Consider the following 18618-nt stretch of genomic DNA (forward strand, 5'->3'; position numbering starts at 1 on the left):
TTGAATGAAATAGACTATGTCAGGCTACTATTTTGAATTGCAGTGCACTTGACTGCATGTACACCTGCATATGTGCCCAGTGTCTTTATAAATACAGCCAGCCCAGTCCCCATTGGGAGCCCATAGAGGTCCAGGCAGATCGCATATGAGCAAAGTCACTAGGTTGTTGCATGCACCACACCTCTTAATTTGATGATTGATGGTTTCTTTTTATCGTATGTAAAGTTAAGCATAGCCTCTGGGAAATGTTGTTATTGATATACTGAAAATAGGCTTCTGAGCATGAAAGTATATATTCAATTTAATTTTTCTTATTTTTCATATAATTTCTTTATTTTGTGAACCTTATTTTTTTACTATTTCAAAAATCCCAACTGCATATGTACCTGCCTTAGACATGTGCTAGAGCCAGTGATTGGGTTTAAGTAGGGCCGTCACTTGCTGACAAAATGAAATCTGCCGGCTTGAGCCAGATCAGCCAGTCTCTGGCTTTACCGTCAATGCCTAAGCCTGTCCGGGTTGTATATTCTCATGCCCAGGCTTATCCTGACTTGTTCAGATAAATTCAAGACCTAGCCATTCCCAAGATCCTCATCACACTATTAATCCCAACTCCCAAGCATGCCATTGAACTGAGAGGGGGAAGGAGGAGAGGGGGTGAGAGAGAGTAGAGGAAGAGATGGAGAGGGAAAGAGATAGAATAGGTGGAAGGCACAAACAACAAACTCGTTTGGATCTTGGCAAGGTGTGCTCGACCATGGTTTGGTGTTTGCTGTTGCAAGGGTAGTGTGGGAGAGGAACATCTCAGACAATGTGCAATATTACCTGTCCAACACCCAGTATTGTGCTAGAGGAATGATGGGAGCAGTTTTTTGGTGTGTATTTTGTTTTAATAGAGGAAGGTGTTTTTTTTTTTTTGGGGGGGTGGGGGGGGGTGAGTGCAGAATTGGAGGCCAAGTGGATCTGGCCAGCTACATCAGGACTAGGCTTTAGGAAGTAGGGAATAAGATTAAACTATTCATTGTCTTCCATGTTATCTAATAATTTTTTTAAATAATAATATTGTTATATAAACATCTTATATTTTGTATTACTATTAGCAGTGGGCCAAGCAAGTGCATTTCTTAAGGAGCCTGAGCTTGGGCCAGATTTTCATCAAGCCTTGAAATTAGAGCCCAACCTAGCCTGTTGGATCTGAACTACCTACCCAAGCCTTCCAAAATTAGGTTGGGCAGGGTGGACCAGGCCAGATTTGCATATATGCTATGCAGTATGTTAGAACCCAGCATACTTCAGCTGCTTTTTAAAATATTGGCTTAAACCTAATGTCTTAAGCACTAGTTATAGATCATAACAATGAGAAGTGAAGTTCACTGAAGAGTTCTTGTACATGGATGCCTTATTCATACAGCACCTTTAAGGTATAATTGCATAAAACTAGCACCAATAGTTGTATTTAATGTTACCCTTCCCTTATGATATACCCACATAAAATCACAAGCTTTGGGTTGCTTGTTTAACAAGTCTGTGTTCTGGGCTTTTTCCCAATTCTTTCCTTCAAAAAACTAGTGCTTGTGTCTAGTATCCTATTGTAAGTAAGAAAGCACACGGCTTTATAGTTGATCATTGCTTTTTCATGCCAATAAAACATGCGATATCCCTATATTCTAAGTGGATAATCCATATTTATCTGCATATATTTGTATGTCTCCAATATTTTCATAAATGAGGGAGGATTTAGTAAAACTAAATTCGAAGTAGTCTATCAGTACATCTACCTAACCTAGGTATTGGTATTTTTCTACATCACCTTGTCGCTCCATTTTAGGGTGTCTAGAATTACCAATGCTTTTGGATACAAATGATAGAATAGGACATAATACGGCTGGACACTCCACTGTGAAGCATCCTGCTAATGTTGGCAAAATAATGTTGACACTTTGACATTTTTTTCTTTTTAATTGTCACGCAAAGGACTTTTAATTTCAAGAGCTGGACACTTAAAGTAAAGCGCCATTATGTTTCTAACTAGAATCTTGCACATGCTATGCATGTCAGAATTATGTTGATGATACATCTCTAGAGACCAAAAAGCTTTAGCCTAGAGTCCAGAAAGTCTCTGGAGATTTGTGCTCTGATACTTGTGAATTGTGATAATGACATTTCCATGCTATGGGACCCATCCTATTAAAGATAGACCTTATAGGAGACAACTGTTTAAACAATTAAAGCATGTGCAGACTTCAGATTTCGGCATGCACATTCTGGAGTCTAGGGCTTTCCTTTATGTATAATTAGAGATGTGAAAATATCATGCTTATGTGGAAACTATGAGTAAAATGCCTATGTTTTAGTATAGATTTATCATAGCTAATTATCAATTTAAAGTATTTAACACACCTTAAATGCCCATCGATGAACCTAACAATTAACTTAACATATGGCTATTTTACTATTTTGTCCAGATTAAAGAGGAATAAGTATCAAAAATAAGATTTTCAGCTTTTTGGATATGTCAAAGAAAACCTTGAACTTGCTTTATTATAGTGCAAAAAAGATTGTTTGACAGATCAAGCTGAATAAGTTTTTTATTTTTCTAATTCAAATTATTTTGTTTCCAGTTTATTCAAGAGCCAGTGCTGTGAATAGGCTGGGCTAAACCTGAATGAAATCTACTCATTCAGTTTATTTTGTGTAACAAACTTACTAGCACCAAAATAAAGCAGGTTAAAGGAAGGGTGCTTCTGGGATTTTAGAAAATTTGGAAAGCACCTTTTAGATACTTTGTCCTCTTGAACCCCTATACACTGAAATGGTCAACTAGTTTTATTGGAGCATGTTAAGCTTTATTCCTCGTTTTTCCCTCAACCTCCTATTCAAATAACTCAAATACAACCATATTGGAAGGAACAAGGCTTAATTTGTTTGTATATTAGCCTTCAATTAGGGTCACCTACCTCCATTGACTAAATGTTTGTTATCCTCTTCATCCATAGTGTGAGTGTTTGTTTTAATTGGGTTGATGTCCAGTGTTTTGTAGGTGGATTTGGAGATAGATTGCTAATTTTCTAGACATTTTCTACCACAAATTTCCAATAATCTTTGGAAATTAATTATTGGAGTAAATATATTACATAGAGTTTCTTGCGTATAAATGCATTTCTTTCATTGGTAAGATTGGGATTTCTTAGAGTTTTCTTAGGCATCATCTTAATAAGTCTATTCCATCTAGGTTGGATTGATAAATTTGATTATATCAAGTGTGCAATTTTAGTATACTTTTGCACCCTTTGCATCGAGCCACATCTCAATATTAACATTGGTTTTCTCGGCTCAAGCTTGGCATGCCTAGCCTTGGCCTAGTTACTTCTAGTCCAAACTTGGCTAGGCAACAACAAGCAAGCCAGAGCTTGACTCAATTTGGCTTGACTTTTGTGCCTTGGGTTCAGCATTCCTTGAGAAAGAAAAAGAAGGTTGGGCACACCTTGTGATGGTGTTGGCAAAGGGAGGGGGAATGGGGTGAGAGATGGGTTAGATTGGATGTGCTTGGACTAGCATGTTGCTATATAGTCCAATGGAGCCAAGGGCTTCCTGGTTGGGTCGGGGGGTGTGGGGTGATTTGCAACTCCCCTAAGCACACTAAACTTCTCTTAACATGGCCTCTAATAATACAAGAATCTCCCCTCTCAATTCCAAATATGGTCACCCAAGCCTACTTCTTATGATGCACAATCTAATTAGATGCTGGATCTTTAGTTCTTAACAACTCTTCTAAAGGTTTATTGAGAAGCTAGGATTCTTTTAAGATTTTCGTGTTCCATTTAAACTATAGTTGGATAAAGAAGCCAACATCCTTATCATATTTGCTACTTAATTGGTTTTATTAGAGAGCCAAATCCAATCATGCTCTATTTCTCATCTCACCTCTTCTCCATTGCTAGTTTGCTCACACAATCTCTCATCCTCTCTTAGAAAGGTTCATCTTCCCTCTGGTATAATTACGTACAAATGTGAGATAGTTATTTATTGACATGATTTTCATATTATATTGTAATATCATGTATAACGTCTCAAGTTTTTTGAAAAAATATAATATTAGCTGATGTTCATTTTGTCTATGTCTTGCACCAAAAAGATAATTTTTCCTTACAAAAATATCTTATTGTTCATATATCACAAAGTTTTGCTAATAATCATGTGAAAAAGAATGGAGCATGCGAAGGATGGGCAAAAACTGTTTCCTAGATTAGGTTTTCTTAGAGGGTAAATGTTCTTTAGATTTGTTAAATTCTTGGGATTGTAATACAATTTTTTTTCTTTTTGGCATGACTCTAGATAGAGTATATTATCTTGTAAAACTTTAGGAACTCCAAATAATTTCAACATTAATTATTCATTTATTTGTTAAGAAAGGTTGTAAATATTAATTTTATCTCTAATTGGAAATTTATTGTTTCTGGCATGGTCAAAATCTTGATAATAGTATAATTTGTAACTAAATTTGTTTAAGATGGTTTGAGGCATGGTTCATCGAATTGGCCCGAATCGGATGGTTCAGAGCATGCCAAATTGTACTAGCAGTTAACTGGTGTGGTTCGGTCATTGGATTCAGAATGCTGATAAAAATGAAGCAAGGGAGAAGGAAAGAGAGGAAGAGAGAAAGAGAGAGGAGGGGAGGAAGGGGAGGGGAAGGCTTATGGTGGCCTGTCGAGGTCGCCGAGACTCCAGGACTCCACAGTCCTCCATGAGAGATTGAGAAGAGGGAGAGATAGAGAGAGGGGAAGGGAGGGAGAGGAGAGAGGAGAAGGCGGTGGGGAGGCTGTCGAAGGGCCATTAGAGTTCAAAACAGGGGCTTCTTCTCTATTTTGTTGGATTTTTAAAAAAATCCGATACACAATGAAGCCAACAATAGATTTATCAGCTTCACTTTCATTATGTATCGGATTTTTTAAAAAGTCCGATGAAATAGGATAAAGCCCTTGTTTCAAACCCCGTGGCAGCCACAGGGGGGTTTTGGGCTGCCCGATGGCCCTTCGACGGCTTTCCTGCTGTCTTCCCCTTCCTCCTCTTCCCTCCCTTCCCCTCCTCTCTCTCTTCTCAATTTTTCTTGCATAGGACCGTAGAGTTTGGGAGACTGCCGCGGCCCTTTGGTGGCTATCGTAGGCATCTCCGCTGGCCACCTGTTCCTTCTCTCCCTCTCCTCTCTCTTTTCTTCCCTAGTTCATCCCCTATTTTCGTGTCAATTTGGGTCCGATATAGGGGCGTACCAACTCGTACCACCGGCCGGCTGACATGGGATACGGTTTTGAGTCAGCGATCCTTGGTTTGAGAGCATGGCCATAGTATAGCTATAGTGATGTTAGTATAGTCGTCTCACTCTTATGTTTGTTTCTCATTCAGCCTCCCCTAAGGATATAATCCTGCCCTAAGCCCTTTGTCTAGCTGTGGGGCAAGCAAGCAGAGGGAGAAATTGGGGTGGGTGCGGGGGTGCAGGGAGGGGGGGGGGAGAGAGGGAAGGTTTTGGATGGACCTTTCATCTTTCTCTTCAGTTAGATTAGGATTGGAAAAGTAAAATATGATACATATAATTTACTTTCTACAGTTAAAAAGGGCATGCATCAAGCCTGATCTATTTAATTTTGATCATGTCGAAGTTTGGCTCGATCTCTTTTTGTGCCTAGATATTTGAGTTTGGCCCATCCCATTGAGATTGAAGTGCCTACACAAGCTAGTTCAAAAATCGGGTTCGGTCTAATTTACTCAGCTCTAGTTTTAGGAGGAATTATTTGAAATAGAGTAGCATTGTAGTTCTACCATTTGTTCGTTTAGAAAGTTATATGTAGGTCTTAGGTGGAGGTAAGGTTTTATGTTCTAGCAGGATGGGGGGCATTCTAGCCATCTTGTCTTATTCTTGTGAGGAAATGGGACCGGAATGAGTTCGGGAATCCAAAATCCATTCATGTGGAGAGAGAAGAAGAAAGAGGAAAGAAACAAAGGAAGGAAAGATGAAGAAAAGCAAAAAATAAAAGGAAAAAAGAAAATGAAAAAAGAGAGGGAGAAGAAAGGAAAGTAAAAGGAGAGGAAAGAAAGGAAGTAGAAGAAAAGAAAGAAAAGAAGGAAAGAATGAAAAAAAGAAAAAAATAAAGGAAAGAAGGAGAGAGATGGGGACGATATCTATCGGGATGCACGATCGGAATTGCTGTCGGGATGGGATAGGATACTGGGATGTCCCGTTCTATGGAGAAACCAAGGCACATCCATCCCACGGGATTTAAAATCTTGGGTAGAGGCATTTTGGATTTTGCATATGAGGAATATTAGCATATTAGTGGTTAAGAAACTTTTTCAAGATGCTTCTTCGGGTTTGATCTATTTGTAATAATTTACAAGTCTAATATTCTTTCTCCTTGGCTTTTATGGATTGCTAATGTGGTTTTCTCCAAAGGAGTTAAGGGGTAAACTTGAGCCTGTTCATTATGCTTTTCTTAAGAGCGACTAGCTTTTGGGGTTTGCTAAGATGGTAGGATTCTATTATAGATGTTTGTTTTCTAACGGTGAGCTACGTATTCTGGAAATCTCTTAGGATTGTTTGGGTCATTTTAAATTAATTGGTTTAACAAAAAGGCATCTTGTCAGATAGCATGTTCAGGTTGTATCCTCTAAAAGGAAGTTTAGTCATGTATGGTGGTTTTGTAGTCCTTGCTACTTAGTCTTTGCTTACAAGGTCTTTTCTGATGATTATGGAGAATGTTTGGCAACTAAAAAGTTAAATCTTTTCTTATCACTTTCTAAATTTTTTGTAAAATTATTTTTAATGCTGTTCACATCCTCGAAATAGAAAAGGAGAAAAGAGGCTTCGAATAAGATTCATAAGGTTGAAATGAATCCTTTGAATGAAGCACATCTATGGGACCTCCAACTGGTGGTAACGTTTGGATTATGTCAGAAAGCAAATTTGTTCTTTCGAAATTTGAGTAGAGTTTTAAGTGACTCTACTTCCACTTTGTAGGATTTGATAAGCGTTTGTAACTTACAGCTTAGTGCTGAGTTCTTTTTCTGCTAGGATATTGCAACTTCCTGGTGCTCGGATCAAGAATTTCCATATCGATGAATTTTGTAATTGGACATCATATTTAATGTTCTCTTTTTCTTTTTGGTGTTTCGCATGCTGTTAGGCTTGATACAGGGCCTGTTAAGAAATAGATTTTTTAAAAAAGTTTTGGGTTCCAGAATTTGAGTTGGATTGGTCCTATTGAATTCTTAATTACTACTGCCCTTGTAACTTGAGGCTTCTGCACTATTTGTAATTTTAATCTTTAGATTATTTGGCCCTCAAAATATACTATGTTCTGAGACAGTATTGCCACATTAATCAGATAGTTTATGTTTCTATTTCGTTCCTATTGTAGAATTTGTCTCCATGTTAATTTCTGATAATAATATGTTGAATGCATCAGCATTTGCATTATGGTATCTGCTTTTTTTGCTTGTGAACACATTTATATTAACAATGTCATGCAGTCCATATGAGTGTTTATTCCTTCTATAAGTTGCAACTTACTCATTTTTTAAGGAGAATCAATATCTGCATTTTTCAACATGGTTAATTGATCGTTTTGCAGGAGCATGCCGACATCAGCTGCCCTTGATGTTGTGGCAAAGAATCTAGGTCTAAAGTTTTTTGAGGTATTTGGTGGCCAACTGAAACACCAATTCCATATTATGCTTAAAAAAACACCAATTCTGTTAGAATAATGGTTCCGTAACTATGACCCAGAATTTGATGTGCTCCAGGTACCCACTGGCTGGAAATTTTTTGGGAACTTGATGGATGCTGGACTGTGTTCAATTTGTGGTGAAGAAAGCTTTGGGACGGGTACTAGCTATTTTAAACTTTTGCATCTTGCATCATTCAACTAAACTTACTATTTGTGCTTTGCTCATTTAGAAAGGCATTCTCTGATGCCAACTAAAGCACGTGACGATTTTGGCTACCGTCAAAATTCTTGGTCATATATAAATTTATTACTTTGGTGGTTCTCTGTAATTATCCCCTGCCTCCCTCTAGTTCAGCCAACAGGCTAAGCAAAATCTCAATAATTCCTAATACAGCATTGATTTAAGCTTTCTGCACCATATGGATTATCACCGACTGATATTGCTGTGTGTGGCATAAGCTCTTATATTCTTACCTGGTTTGCTAACTAATCTGCAACATCATGTCCTGGTAGTTTGTGCATATCATACAGTGTAGGTGTTAACCCTCAGAGACCAGTGGAATCTTTCATTCAAGAATTTTACTGCTGTCATTTGAGTCAGATTCAATTCATAAGTAATTTTGTTTTGCCCAAGACACTTTCATAATAGCCATCAACTCTAATATAACTATGTTATTCACATTCAGCCCACTGCTGCAACATAAGGGGGACCATCTTCTGCAAATGAAACCAGCCCTGTATAGTCTGCTCCCACTTCATCTGCAAGTGTCATTGTTGATCTTCCAATGATGATACTTTAGGACGCTTCCAACATAATCCTTCCATTGTCTTCCTTTTCTTTTCATTGTTGTCAAGTTTCATATACTTGTACAATACTCCAAACAATTTTCCTACTTTCTCCCTGTAATCAAGAAAAACAGCCTAATTCTTCACATTTGACATGTTTCAACAAGTAGAAGCTATGTGCAAGGTAATGCTTACATTTTTGTCTATAAGATCTAATGTTCGTTGCCAACACTTTTTGGTGTCTTCCTTCCTTTCTAGTGTTCAAACCTTACAGAGGAAAAAAGAGACGGGGGGTCTTTGTGTCTTCCTTTCTAGTGTTCAAACCTTAGAGAGGAAAAAAGAGATGGAGGGGGGGGGGGCCGGGGGCGGGGACGGAGGGAGAGGGAGATGATGGAGATGTTGGTGATGACCATCGGAGGACCGTGGAGGCCCTCGAATGACGGGAGTAGGGGGAAAGAGAGAGAGGAAAGGAAGGGGGAAAGAGAGAGCAAGCAGGGGGAAGAGAGAGGGAAGGAGAAGGAGAGGGCAGGGAGGCAGGCAGAGGCCACCAGAGGGCCACAAAGGGAGAGAGAGAGAGAGGAAATGAATGGGGGGAGAGAGGGGGGAAGGGAGGGAGAGGGAGGGAAGGAGAGGGAGAGGGCTGGGGAGGCTAACGGAGGCCCGAATCCTCCCCGTCTTTTGCCAATCGAAACAAGGACGATTGCCCCTATTTTGATTGTGCTTTTTATTTTTATTTTTTATTTTTGCTGTCTCATAGTGAAGTTGGTAAATCTGTTGTCGACTTCATTTTTATTGGCAAGATAAGAAAAAGTTAACTGAAGTTCGCAATGCTGTTGCCGACTTCACCCGATGCCCAAAAAAAAACAAACAAGGGCTTCCAGCCCGATTTTGATTAGCCAACTCCGATCTCCAAATCCCTCAGCGGGCCTCTGGAGGCTCTATCTTCCTCTCCCCTCTCCTTACCTCCCAGTCGCTCTCTCTTTTCCTTCTCTTCTTTCTCCCTCCCCCCTCCTTGTCAGCCCTCTAGAGGGGGCGATGGCCCTCTGGCGGCCTCAGCTAGCCTCTGGAGGGTCTCCCTCCCTCTCCCTCTCCTTCCCTCTCCCTCTCTCTTTTCCTCTCTTTCTTTCTCCCTCCCGTCGGTGTTCCAAATTTCATGCTAGAGCCATATCGGTAGGCTGTCGAAATGGTTCGACACATCTTGAACCTCCTAGTTCAGGGTGGTTTGGTAAATCCTGCTTGACATCCTCAAAAATTTTACATCTTACATGATAAAACTTGTGGGGATTCGTGCTAGACCATGCATGGGAATCTGGTAATCAGCCAGCAACCAAAAGGGGGATCGCTTGGATGCGGAAGCTAAGAATTTGTAGATCGAGAATCGCAAGAAAAAAGAGAATGAGAGAGTTTTTGTGAGAAAGAGCTTCTTTGAACATGTATTCAGCATACAAAATCTTGATCTAATTATATGTATATATATATATACAATAGGGTTAAACCCCAAGCTCAAAGAAAACACTCAACCCAAACGAACCCACGTATAGTTCTGAACTCACGACACTCAGTCGACTCAACTGGGATTGAGTCGACTAACTTCCATCACTGAGTCGATTAACATCCAACTTAGTTGGCTTAGTCTCAGTCTCAGTCTCAGTCATTCGAAAACTGCACTCTGTTTGTTTGTGACATAGTCAACTCAGTCCGGACTGAGTCGACTCATCTGTCACTGAGTCGACTCACTGATAACTTAGTCGACTCAAAAAGTATGCCAGTCTGAAACACTGAAACTCTCCATTTCTGTCTGGCCTTCCATGTGAGACATAGTCAACCCACCTCTGGACTGGGTCGACTCACCTTGAACTTAGTCGACCCAGTCTCAGGGTGAGTCAACTAAGTTGCTAATGCAGCTCCTATCCTGGCTGATGCTTTCGCTGGCTTGCTCCCTTCTTTTCTTGGCCTCTTTCTATGTGTTCCTAAGACTTGGTAGCACCACATCTGAGCTCACAATCTCCATCTTGGTGCTCTTAAATCCTTGTGAACTCAGCTTTATATCTGTAGACCCATCCGTGCCACACACATCTGAAAGCTGTCTCAAGAAAGTACCTTCGTGAGTGCATCTGACTAGTCTCCTTGGTATGGACCTTCACCAGCTCCACTTCACCTTCCTCCAGTAGCTTCTTGATCCTGTGATATCGCATGTCTATATACTTTGTCCTAGCATAATAGATCGGATTCTGTGCCAGCTGTAGAGCACTCTGATCGTCACTATACAGTGTAACTTTGCTATGCTCCACCCCCATCTCAGCTACAAGCCTCCTAAGCCAAATTGCTTCCTTTTCAACCTCTATAATACCTATATACTCAGCCTCTGTGGTAGACAAGGCTGTAATAGGTTGAAGGATTGATCTCCAAGACACTGGTCCATCAAACATGCAGAAGAGGTATCCAGTAGTAGATTTTCTTGTATCAAGATCGCCGGCATAGTTTGCATCCACAAACCCTTTTAGAGGACCCGAACCTCCATATGACTCCCTGGAGTTTTTCTCAAATCCTCCCGGCTGCCCATCAAATACCAGACCATAGTTCTTTGTCTCCTGCAGATATCTCAGTATCCACTTTAATGCCTTCCAGTGCTCCTTCCTAGAATTAGCCATATACCTACTAACCGAGCTCACTACATGTGCTATATCTGGTCTACAACACACCATGGTATACATAATACTACCTATAGCATTTGCATAAGGGACTCTATCCATATACTCTCTCTTCTTCTGACTGGGGGCTTTGATGCTGGGAGAGAGATATGTGGCTTGGCAATGGTGTCTCTACAGATTTGGCCTTCTCCATCCCAAACCTTTCCAGAACCTTCTGAACATATCTTTCTTGTGATAAATGGAGTACTTCTTTGCTTCTATCCCTGCAAATCTCTATTCCAAGGATCTTCTTTGCTGGATCCAGATCCTTCATCTCAAATTCTACTGATAATGCTCTTTTCAGCCCTTTCACAGCCTCCATACTTCTGCTGGCTATGAGCATATCATCTACATATAGTAGCAGGTATAGGGCATCCTCCTCCTCTACATCCTTAACATAGACACAGCAGTCAAGTTCACACCTTATAAATCCCAGACTTAGTACAAAGCTATCAAATCTATGATACCACTGACAGGTGACTGCTTCAGTCCATATAATGACCTCCTGAGAAGACACCCCTCCTCCTGTCCAACCTCCATGAAGCCATCCACTTGCCTGTTGTAGATTCTTTCCTCCAAAGTCCCGCAAAGGAAAGCTGTCTTTACATCCATTTGCTCCAACTCTATATTTTGTGGTGCCACCAAAGACAGCAACACCCGAATTGAAGTATGGCGCATCACAGGAGAGAAAACCTCAGTGTAGTTTATCCCTTCTCTTTGTGAGTATCCCTTTGCTACCAGCCTTGTCTTGAATCTGACTCCACCTTGTTCTAAAGGTGCTTCTTTCCTAGTGAACACCCACTTTATACCAATCGATCTAGCACCTCTTGGAAGATCCACTAGCTACCATATCTGATTTTTCTTCAGTGATTCCATCTCCATCATGGCCTGCATCCATGACTCCTGGTCTTCACTCTCCATGGCCTCTACATAGTTTTTTGGATCTCTATTTGCAGTAATGAGAGCATAAGAGATAGCCTCATCAATCCCATATTTGATAGGTCTTCTGATAGTATGCTGGGGCTTGTGCAGTGCCACTTCCACTGGTGCATTCCTCCCACCTGATGTCTGTGGCTCCTTCTGCACCTCCATCTGAATAGCTGGCTCTCCATGCTGGTCCTCCACCTGAGTAAGATGCCTCCTATCCAACTCCACTTCAATAGGTATACTCCTGTAAGTGGATGTAGACTACATGCCATCTGCCTCTGGTAGGCCACCACTGTCCACCTTCACTTCCCCAGATCCACCTGTACTCCCGACCTCTCCAAGATGCTCTTCTCATGAAAGATGATGTCCCTACTGATCACCGACTTCTGTGACTGAGAGTCCTACAGTAGGTACCCTTTGACTCCTTGTGGATACCTAATGAATGTCATTCTCTGAGATTTTGGGTCCAGCTTGCTCCTTTCGATCACCTCCACATGTGCATAGGTTGGGCAACTGAAGATCTTCAGGTGGCCAAGCTCCACCTTCCCACTATAGACCTCTTCTGGAATATCTCCATTCAGCTTGCGATGAGGAGACCTGTTAACAAGAAAATAAGAAAATATTATAGCATCACCCCAAAATGACTTTGGAAGTGATATTTGCAGCCTCAAACTCCATGCCTTCTACGTCAGTGTCCGGTTCATCATCTCTGCGACATCATTCTGCTAGGGGGTCATTTTCACTGTGTAATGGTGTTTGATGCCATTATCCTCACAGTACCTCCTGAACTCCAGGCTCGTATACTCCTCTCCATTGTCCGACCTTAGGCACTTTACCTATTTTCTTGTCTCCTTCTCGATCTCAGTTCTCCAGATTCTGAACCGGACAAACACCTCTAATTTTTTCCTGATTAGATACACCCACACTCTCTTGGAGAAGTCATTTATGAAGGTAACAAAGTACCTTACTCCACCTCAAGCTGAAACAGGTGTTGGTCCTCATACATCCGAGTGCACTGAATCCAGCATTCTTTCACTGCACTTGGAACAAAGATGCACGGCTCACATAATCACTGCCCTCCTTTAGAGCTGGGATCATCCCTCTTCTGCTTAACTCCGCGAGCCCTCGGTCACTCATGTGACCCATCTGATAGTACCACAGCTGATATAACTCTTGTGCTGCTTCTAGCATCTCTGCACTATCAGTCACCACTGAGCCTTCCATCCTGTAAAGATTGTTGTTCAGTCTTCTATCCCTCATCACCACTAATGCTTCCTTGCAAATCTTCAAGCATCCACTCCTAGCCTGGCTACTAAAAGCATGATCCTGCTCCTCCAAGTAGGTCAAAGAGATCAGATTTTTCTTTAATTCTGATACATACTTGAATTCAATAAAGTACAGATAATCCCATCGTACATCCTCACCCTAATAATGCCAACTCTAGCTATCGTACAAGGGTGATCATCTCCAAGACTGACACTTCCTCCATCAGTCTTGTAGGTATCAAACCACTCCCGATGAGAAATATAATGGCATGAGCACACTGATCCAACGTCTACGTCGTATCACACTCACCAAAGCTGTATCATCACTCTTGCTAGCTTTTTTCTTTTCTGATTTCAAAAAAGGATAATTTTTCCTCAGATGTCCAGACTGATGACACTTGTAACACTTAAGGTCTTCTTCTGATCCCGAGATTTTGACCTGCCCTTGGATTTACTCCTAATCTCTCCTTTGATCTTTCCTATCCAAGATTGCTAAATCGGTACCGTCGGTCGTATCGATAGGCCGATGGTATGGTTCGGTACGGTTTCATACCGTGCCAAACCAAGACGAACCGATGAAGAAAATGGGAGCCGAACCGGGAGAAGAAAAAGAAAGAAATAGAGAGATAGTGAGAGAGGGAGGAAGAAAGAAAAGAAGGGAGGGGAAGGAGGGGGTGGGGCTGTAGCTGGCTGCTGTGGCCATCCAATGATGCAGTCTGCATGGACGGTGCCGCAGGCGTGAAATAAGGGCATCGGCCCCTATTTCATGGGTTTTTTTAAAAAATCCATGAACAGGTGAAGTTAGCAATCACTTGCCAACTACATTATTGTTTTTAAAAAAAAATTATGAAGTCAGCAAGTGGATTACCGACTTCACATCTTTAAATCAAAAAAAAAATCCCATGGGCCTGATTTTGTTTCGAAGGAGGCGGACTGACGGAGCTGCGGAGGCCCTCCTCCTGCTCGATCACCCTCAAGCCCATCGGCGTGGGCTCGCCGGCCATCGAGGGCCTTGCAATGGAGGCGGCATCCGTCTGGTAGGTCGCCCCCCAAGCACTTTCTCTCTCTTTCTCACTCTTGAAAGTCCTATCGGGCGATACAGGGCTCGGAAGCCCTCCGGTGGTTGCAACGGGCCATCGCTGGCCTCTGATGTCTCTTGCCTCCCTCCCTCTCCTCTCTCTCTTTTTCACTTTTCCTCTGTTTTTCTCTGGTACCGTCGGTGTACCGAATTTATCGATCGAACCATGCCAGTTCCTTGCCGATCCAGTATGATATGGGATGTACCGGTCGGTTCGATCTGGTATGAAAAATCCGATCCCTATCTTTCATTCACAGCCAAGACCTCAGAATTAGGATCTCCTTTGCAAATCTTCTCCCTTTGCTCATTAGATCTGAGCACACTAACAACTTCTTCATAGTTAAGATCTCCTTCCCATAAACTAGAGTTGTTATGAGACCGTCATACGAATCCGAGAGAGAACACAGCAGCAACAATGCCCTATCTTCCTCTTTTATCTTCACATCCAAGCTCATCGCCTCAGAACAGACCTGATTGAACTTCTGGATAAGAGCAACAAGATCTCCTTCGGGTATCCTCAGATTGTAAAGTTGCTTCTTCAGCCACAGCTTATTAATCATGTTCTTTTCCATATAGGTATTCTTCAGTCTCGTCCAAAGGTCTTTCGCAGTAGTCTCTGTACACACCTCGGGCAACACCTGATTGGCCAAGTATATGCTGATTGTACTGAAGGCAATCTCCTCTAACTCTTTTCAATCCTCAGCACTGATCCTTTTCGATCTTTTCCTAACCAAGATCTTGTAGATCCTCTGCTGAACCAACAAGTTCTTTATCCTTTGTTGCCACAAGGTAAAGTTCTCCTTGCCATTGAACTTCTCAAAATCTATCTTGAACCGCTTGATGCCATCACCATAATCAAATACGATCACATCCTAACACCCTTCTGCAATCACACACCAACACACAGAACTCTTTCAAGAAGATCTATATGCCCCGGATCTTCCTTCCAACCTTCTTTATCACCTCTCCTCTGTATAGCACCTTTCCACCTTAATCAGGAGATAACCACAAAGAAGACAAGAAGATTTAGGGTAAAAATCTGGTATAGCAGATCCTGGATACAGGAACCTTAGGCGCCTTCCTTTTCTCCTCCACTCAACCAAGCTCTGATACCAAATGTTGGGATTCGCACTAGACTGTGCGTGGGAATTTGGTGATTAACCAGCAACCAAAAGGGACATCGCCTAGATGCGGAGGCTAGGAATTTGTAGATCGAGAATCGTAAGAGAGAAAAGAGAACGAAAGAGTTTTTGGGAGAAAGAGCTTCTTTCAATCTGTATTCAGCATACAAAATCTTGACCTAATTACATGGATATGTATCTATACAATAGGATCAAGCCCCAAGTTTAAAGAAAACTCCCAACCCAAACATACCCACGTACAGTTCTGAACCCACGATATTTAGTCGACTCAGTCCTAGCTGAGTCGACTAACTTCAGTCACTGAGTCGACTAACATCCAACTTTGTCGGCTCAGTCTCAGTCATCCAAAAACTGAAGTTCGGAATGAGTCGACTCACCTGTTGCTAAGTTGACTCACTGATGACTTAATCGACTCAAAAAGCGTGCTAGCCTGAAATACTGAAACTCCATTTCTGTCTGGCCCTTCACCTGAGACATAGTCGATCCACCTCTGGACTGGGTCGACTCACCTTGAACTTAGTCGACCCAGTCTCAGAGTGAGTTGACTAAGTTGCTGATGCAGCTCCTATCCTGGCTGATGCTTCCGCTGGCTTGCTCCCTTCTTCCCTTGGTCTCTTCTTATGTGTTCCCAAGGCTTGGTAGCACCACACCTGAGCTCACAAAACTTATACAGCAAATACCTTCCAAATGCACATCCTTAGTTATTTTATCTTGCCACATCTTCCATAGGAAGACTAATTCTGGCCAAGAAGGAAGTTTTGGTAACTTTTTTTGATCCTCATCCTCTATTTTCTCTGGAGAATTGATCCTCTCTAAGAATTTTATAATAAGCAATCTAATTGATGCTATTTTAGTGACCATGCATCCAACGACATATCATCCTCTTATTTTTTGGAATTGGAACAAGCAATATCCATTTTATCATATCTATGTGAAAAATCCAATGAAGCTTTTCCACATCATATTGCTTCTTACTTGTCATGACTTTCAAGTCCAACTCATCTCTCAATCCTCTCATCAAGCAAGGTTGTTTGATAATCATGAACCAAACTTACACTTTAATCATTTCTTGCTGGCATTTTAAATTAACTATTTAAGTATGGTAAAGCTTGATCCTATATTTTTGGACGCTCATGTCTATCTTCTAGAATCCATATGGGATGTGTATTTGAATTGGATAGACATCATGCACTTGGATACATGTCATTTCTTTTTATTTGGTTGCAATTCTAGAAATTAGCAAAATGGTGAGCCTTGGTGCAATGGTAAGTTGCTCCCTTGTGACTTGGGTGTCATGATTTTGAAACATGAAAGCAGCCTCTCTGCATTTGGAGATAAGGTTGCATACATTTGACGCTCCCTAGAAACAGTAGTGGTGGGAGTCTTATGCACTAAGCTGGTTTTTTTAGCTTCTAGAAATTAGGGCCTCCAAGTCTCCAACAGTGGGATCGATCCACTTTCATAATGTTAAAAGTGAGCTTTTGTTCTTTTTAGGTTATATTTGGTTGCATAATTTAAATAAGAGGATAGGTACCCCAATTCCTCACTATCCCTCCAAGATGTAACTTATCCTATGATGAGGTGATAGTCTATTTGATTGCTATTGAAGGTTAGGCTCTAATTTTTCTTGGTTGGAGGGATAAATTGAAGTAATTTCAACTACTTCTTATAACTATTGGGCAATAACACATTCGACATTATGGAAACAACTTAGTACTAAGCTTAACTTAAACATGATGTAGGTAAAAATATTAAAATATGACCATCTCATCGGGATAGATGTTATAAAGGATAGGCCATCATCAAGAGTGATTATTGTTGAAAGAACATGAGATTGAGTTGATCCATAGGTCCCCCAAAAATAAGTAATAACAAAAATCTAAATTATAGAAATTAATAAACTGTGCAATATCGCACTAGCTTGAAATAGCTTCCATCTTGTTCTGTAGCATATAACTGAGACTGCCTTAACATTCAATACGACAGTGACTCAAAGCAATTATTATCATCATTTGGTCATCTCGGTTGCCTTCCTAGAATAGCATGCCATGCCTACGGTCAACATAGAAGCTAGCATGTCATCATCGCCAAACCTTGAGTTGCAGTGATTATGTACTATGCAACATATACTTGACAGAACCAATCATTTTATGAAACTCATTCTAACCTACAGATAATGCATATTAATAACTGATTCAAGTAGCAAAAGTAGACACCCCTAGCAACCCTAGACGATTCGAGTAGCAAGCAATATTGTAGACACCCTCAAGCAACCCTTGACAAGTCCCTTTGCCCAAAAGGTCACATCATATCACAGCTAAGCCTTAAAATCGTCCCTTCAACCTTGACCAAATCCCTATTCTCCATGAAATTCACGTTGCTACCTCTCAATTCTAGGTCTCATCAATCATGTCTGCTCCTAGGTGCATGATTCAATAGTAAATTCCTATCACTTCTAACTTTCTATGACCAAGTTCAGCCTTTTAGAACCTTATCCTGGACCCAGCTTCATCAGCTTTAACTTCTGGTCAAACAAAGTCAAACATGGCATAAATTTGGTCAGCTTACTCTCCTGGACCCCCAGTTGATCCCTTAAAGTTGGAGTTGTCTGGGCTGTTCATTTTGTGGCTAAAGTGGGCTAATTGATCAGATTACTTAGCTTTTTGGTGCACTCACCATTGTGACGACATTTTGAAACTCACCAGTCCAGCTGGACCCCTTACTTTTGAACAAATCCATTGGATCAATACATGGCCCATGATACATGGCAACTTCTTGAACCCAATCAAAACATGACACTTGGCACCTTTTAAATCCTAGGATACTAGGAAATCTCTAGAATTCTAATCTATAGCCCTCTGTTCAAGTTTTCTCCAGCTAAATATACCCCCATTCCTTTAAAGGACGTATTTGCAATCTTCATTTTCACCATTTGTCTCCCCTTTAGCATCCTTATTTCTCTCTTAGGTTAGACTTCTAAGAAAAATGGAGAACTCTTACCTAAAGGTATCA

General features: G+C 41.1%; 1 protein-coding gene across 2 annotated transcripts in view; it reads left to right on the top strand.

Annotated features, from left to right (window-relative positions):
• Positions 1-18618, top strand: part of LOC105042097 (phosphoglucomutase, cytoplasmic 1) — a 54264-nt gene that overhangs the window by 24487 nt on the left and 11159 nt on the right. For both annotated transcript variants that reach the window (XM_010919195.4, XM_073253821.1), the window contains 2 exons: positions 7623-7686; positions 7795-7876. In XM_010919195.4, coding sequence (XP_010917497.1) covers positions 7623-7686; positions 7795-7876 — 146 coding nt within the window. The remainder of the gene's footprint in view (positions 1-7622; positions 7687-7794; positions 7877-18618) is intronic.

Source organism: Elaeis guineensis, chromosome 3 (assembly GCF_000442705.2).
Source record: "Elaeis guineensis isolate ETL-2024a chromosome 3, EG11, whole genome shotgun sequence".
Taxonomy (NCBI): Eukaryota; Viridiplantae; Streptophyta; class Magnoliopsida; order Arecales; family Arecaceae; genus Elaeis; species Elaeis guineensis.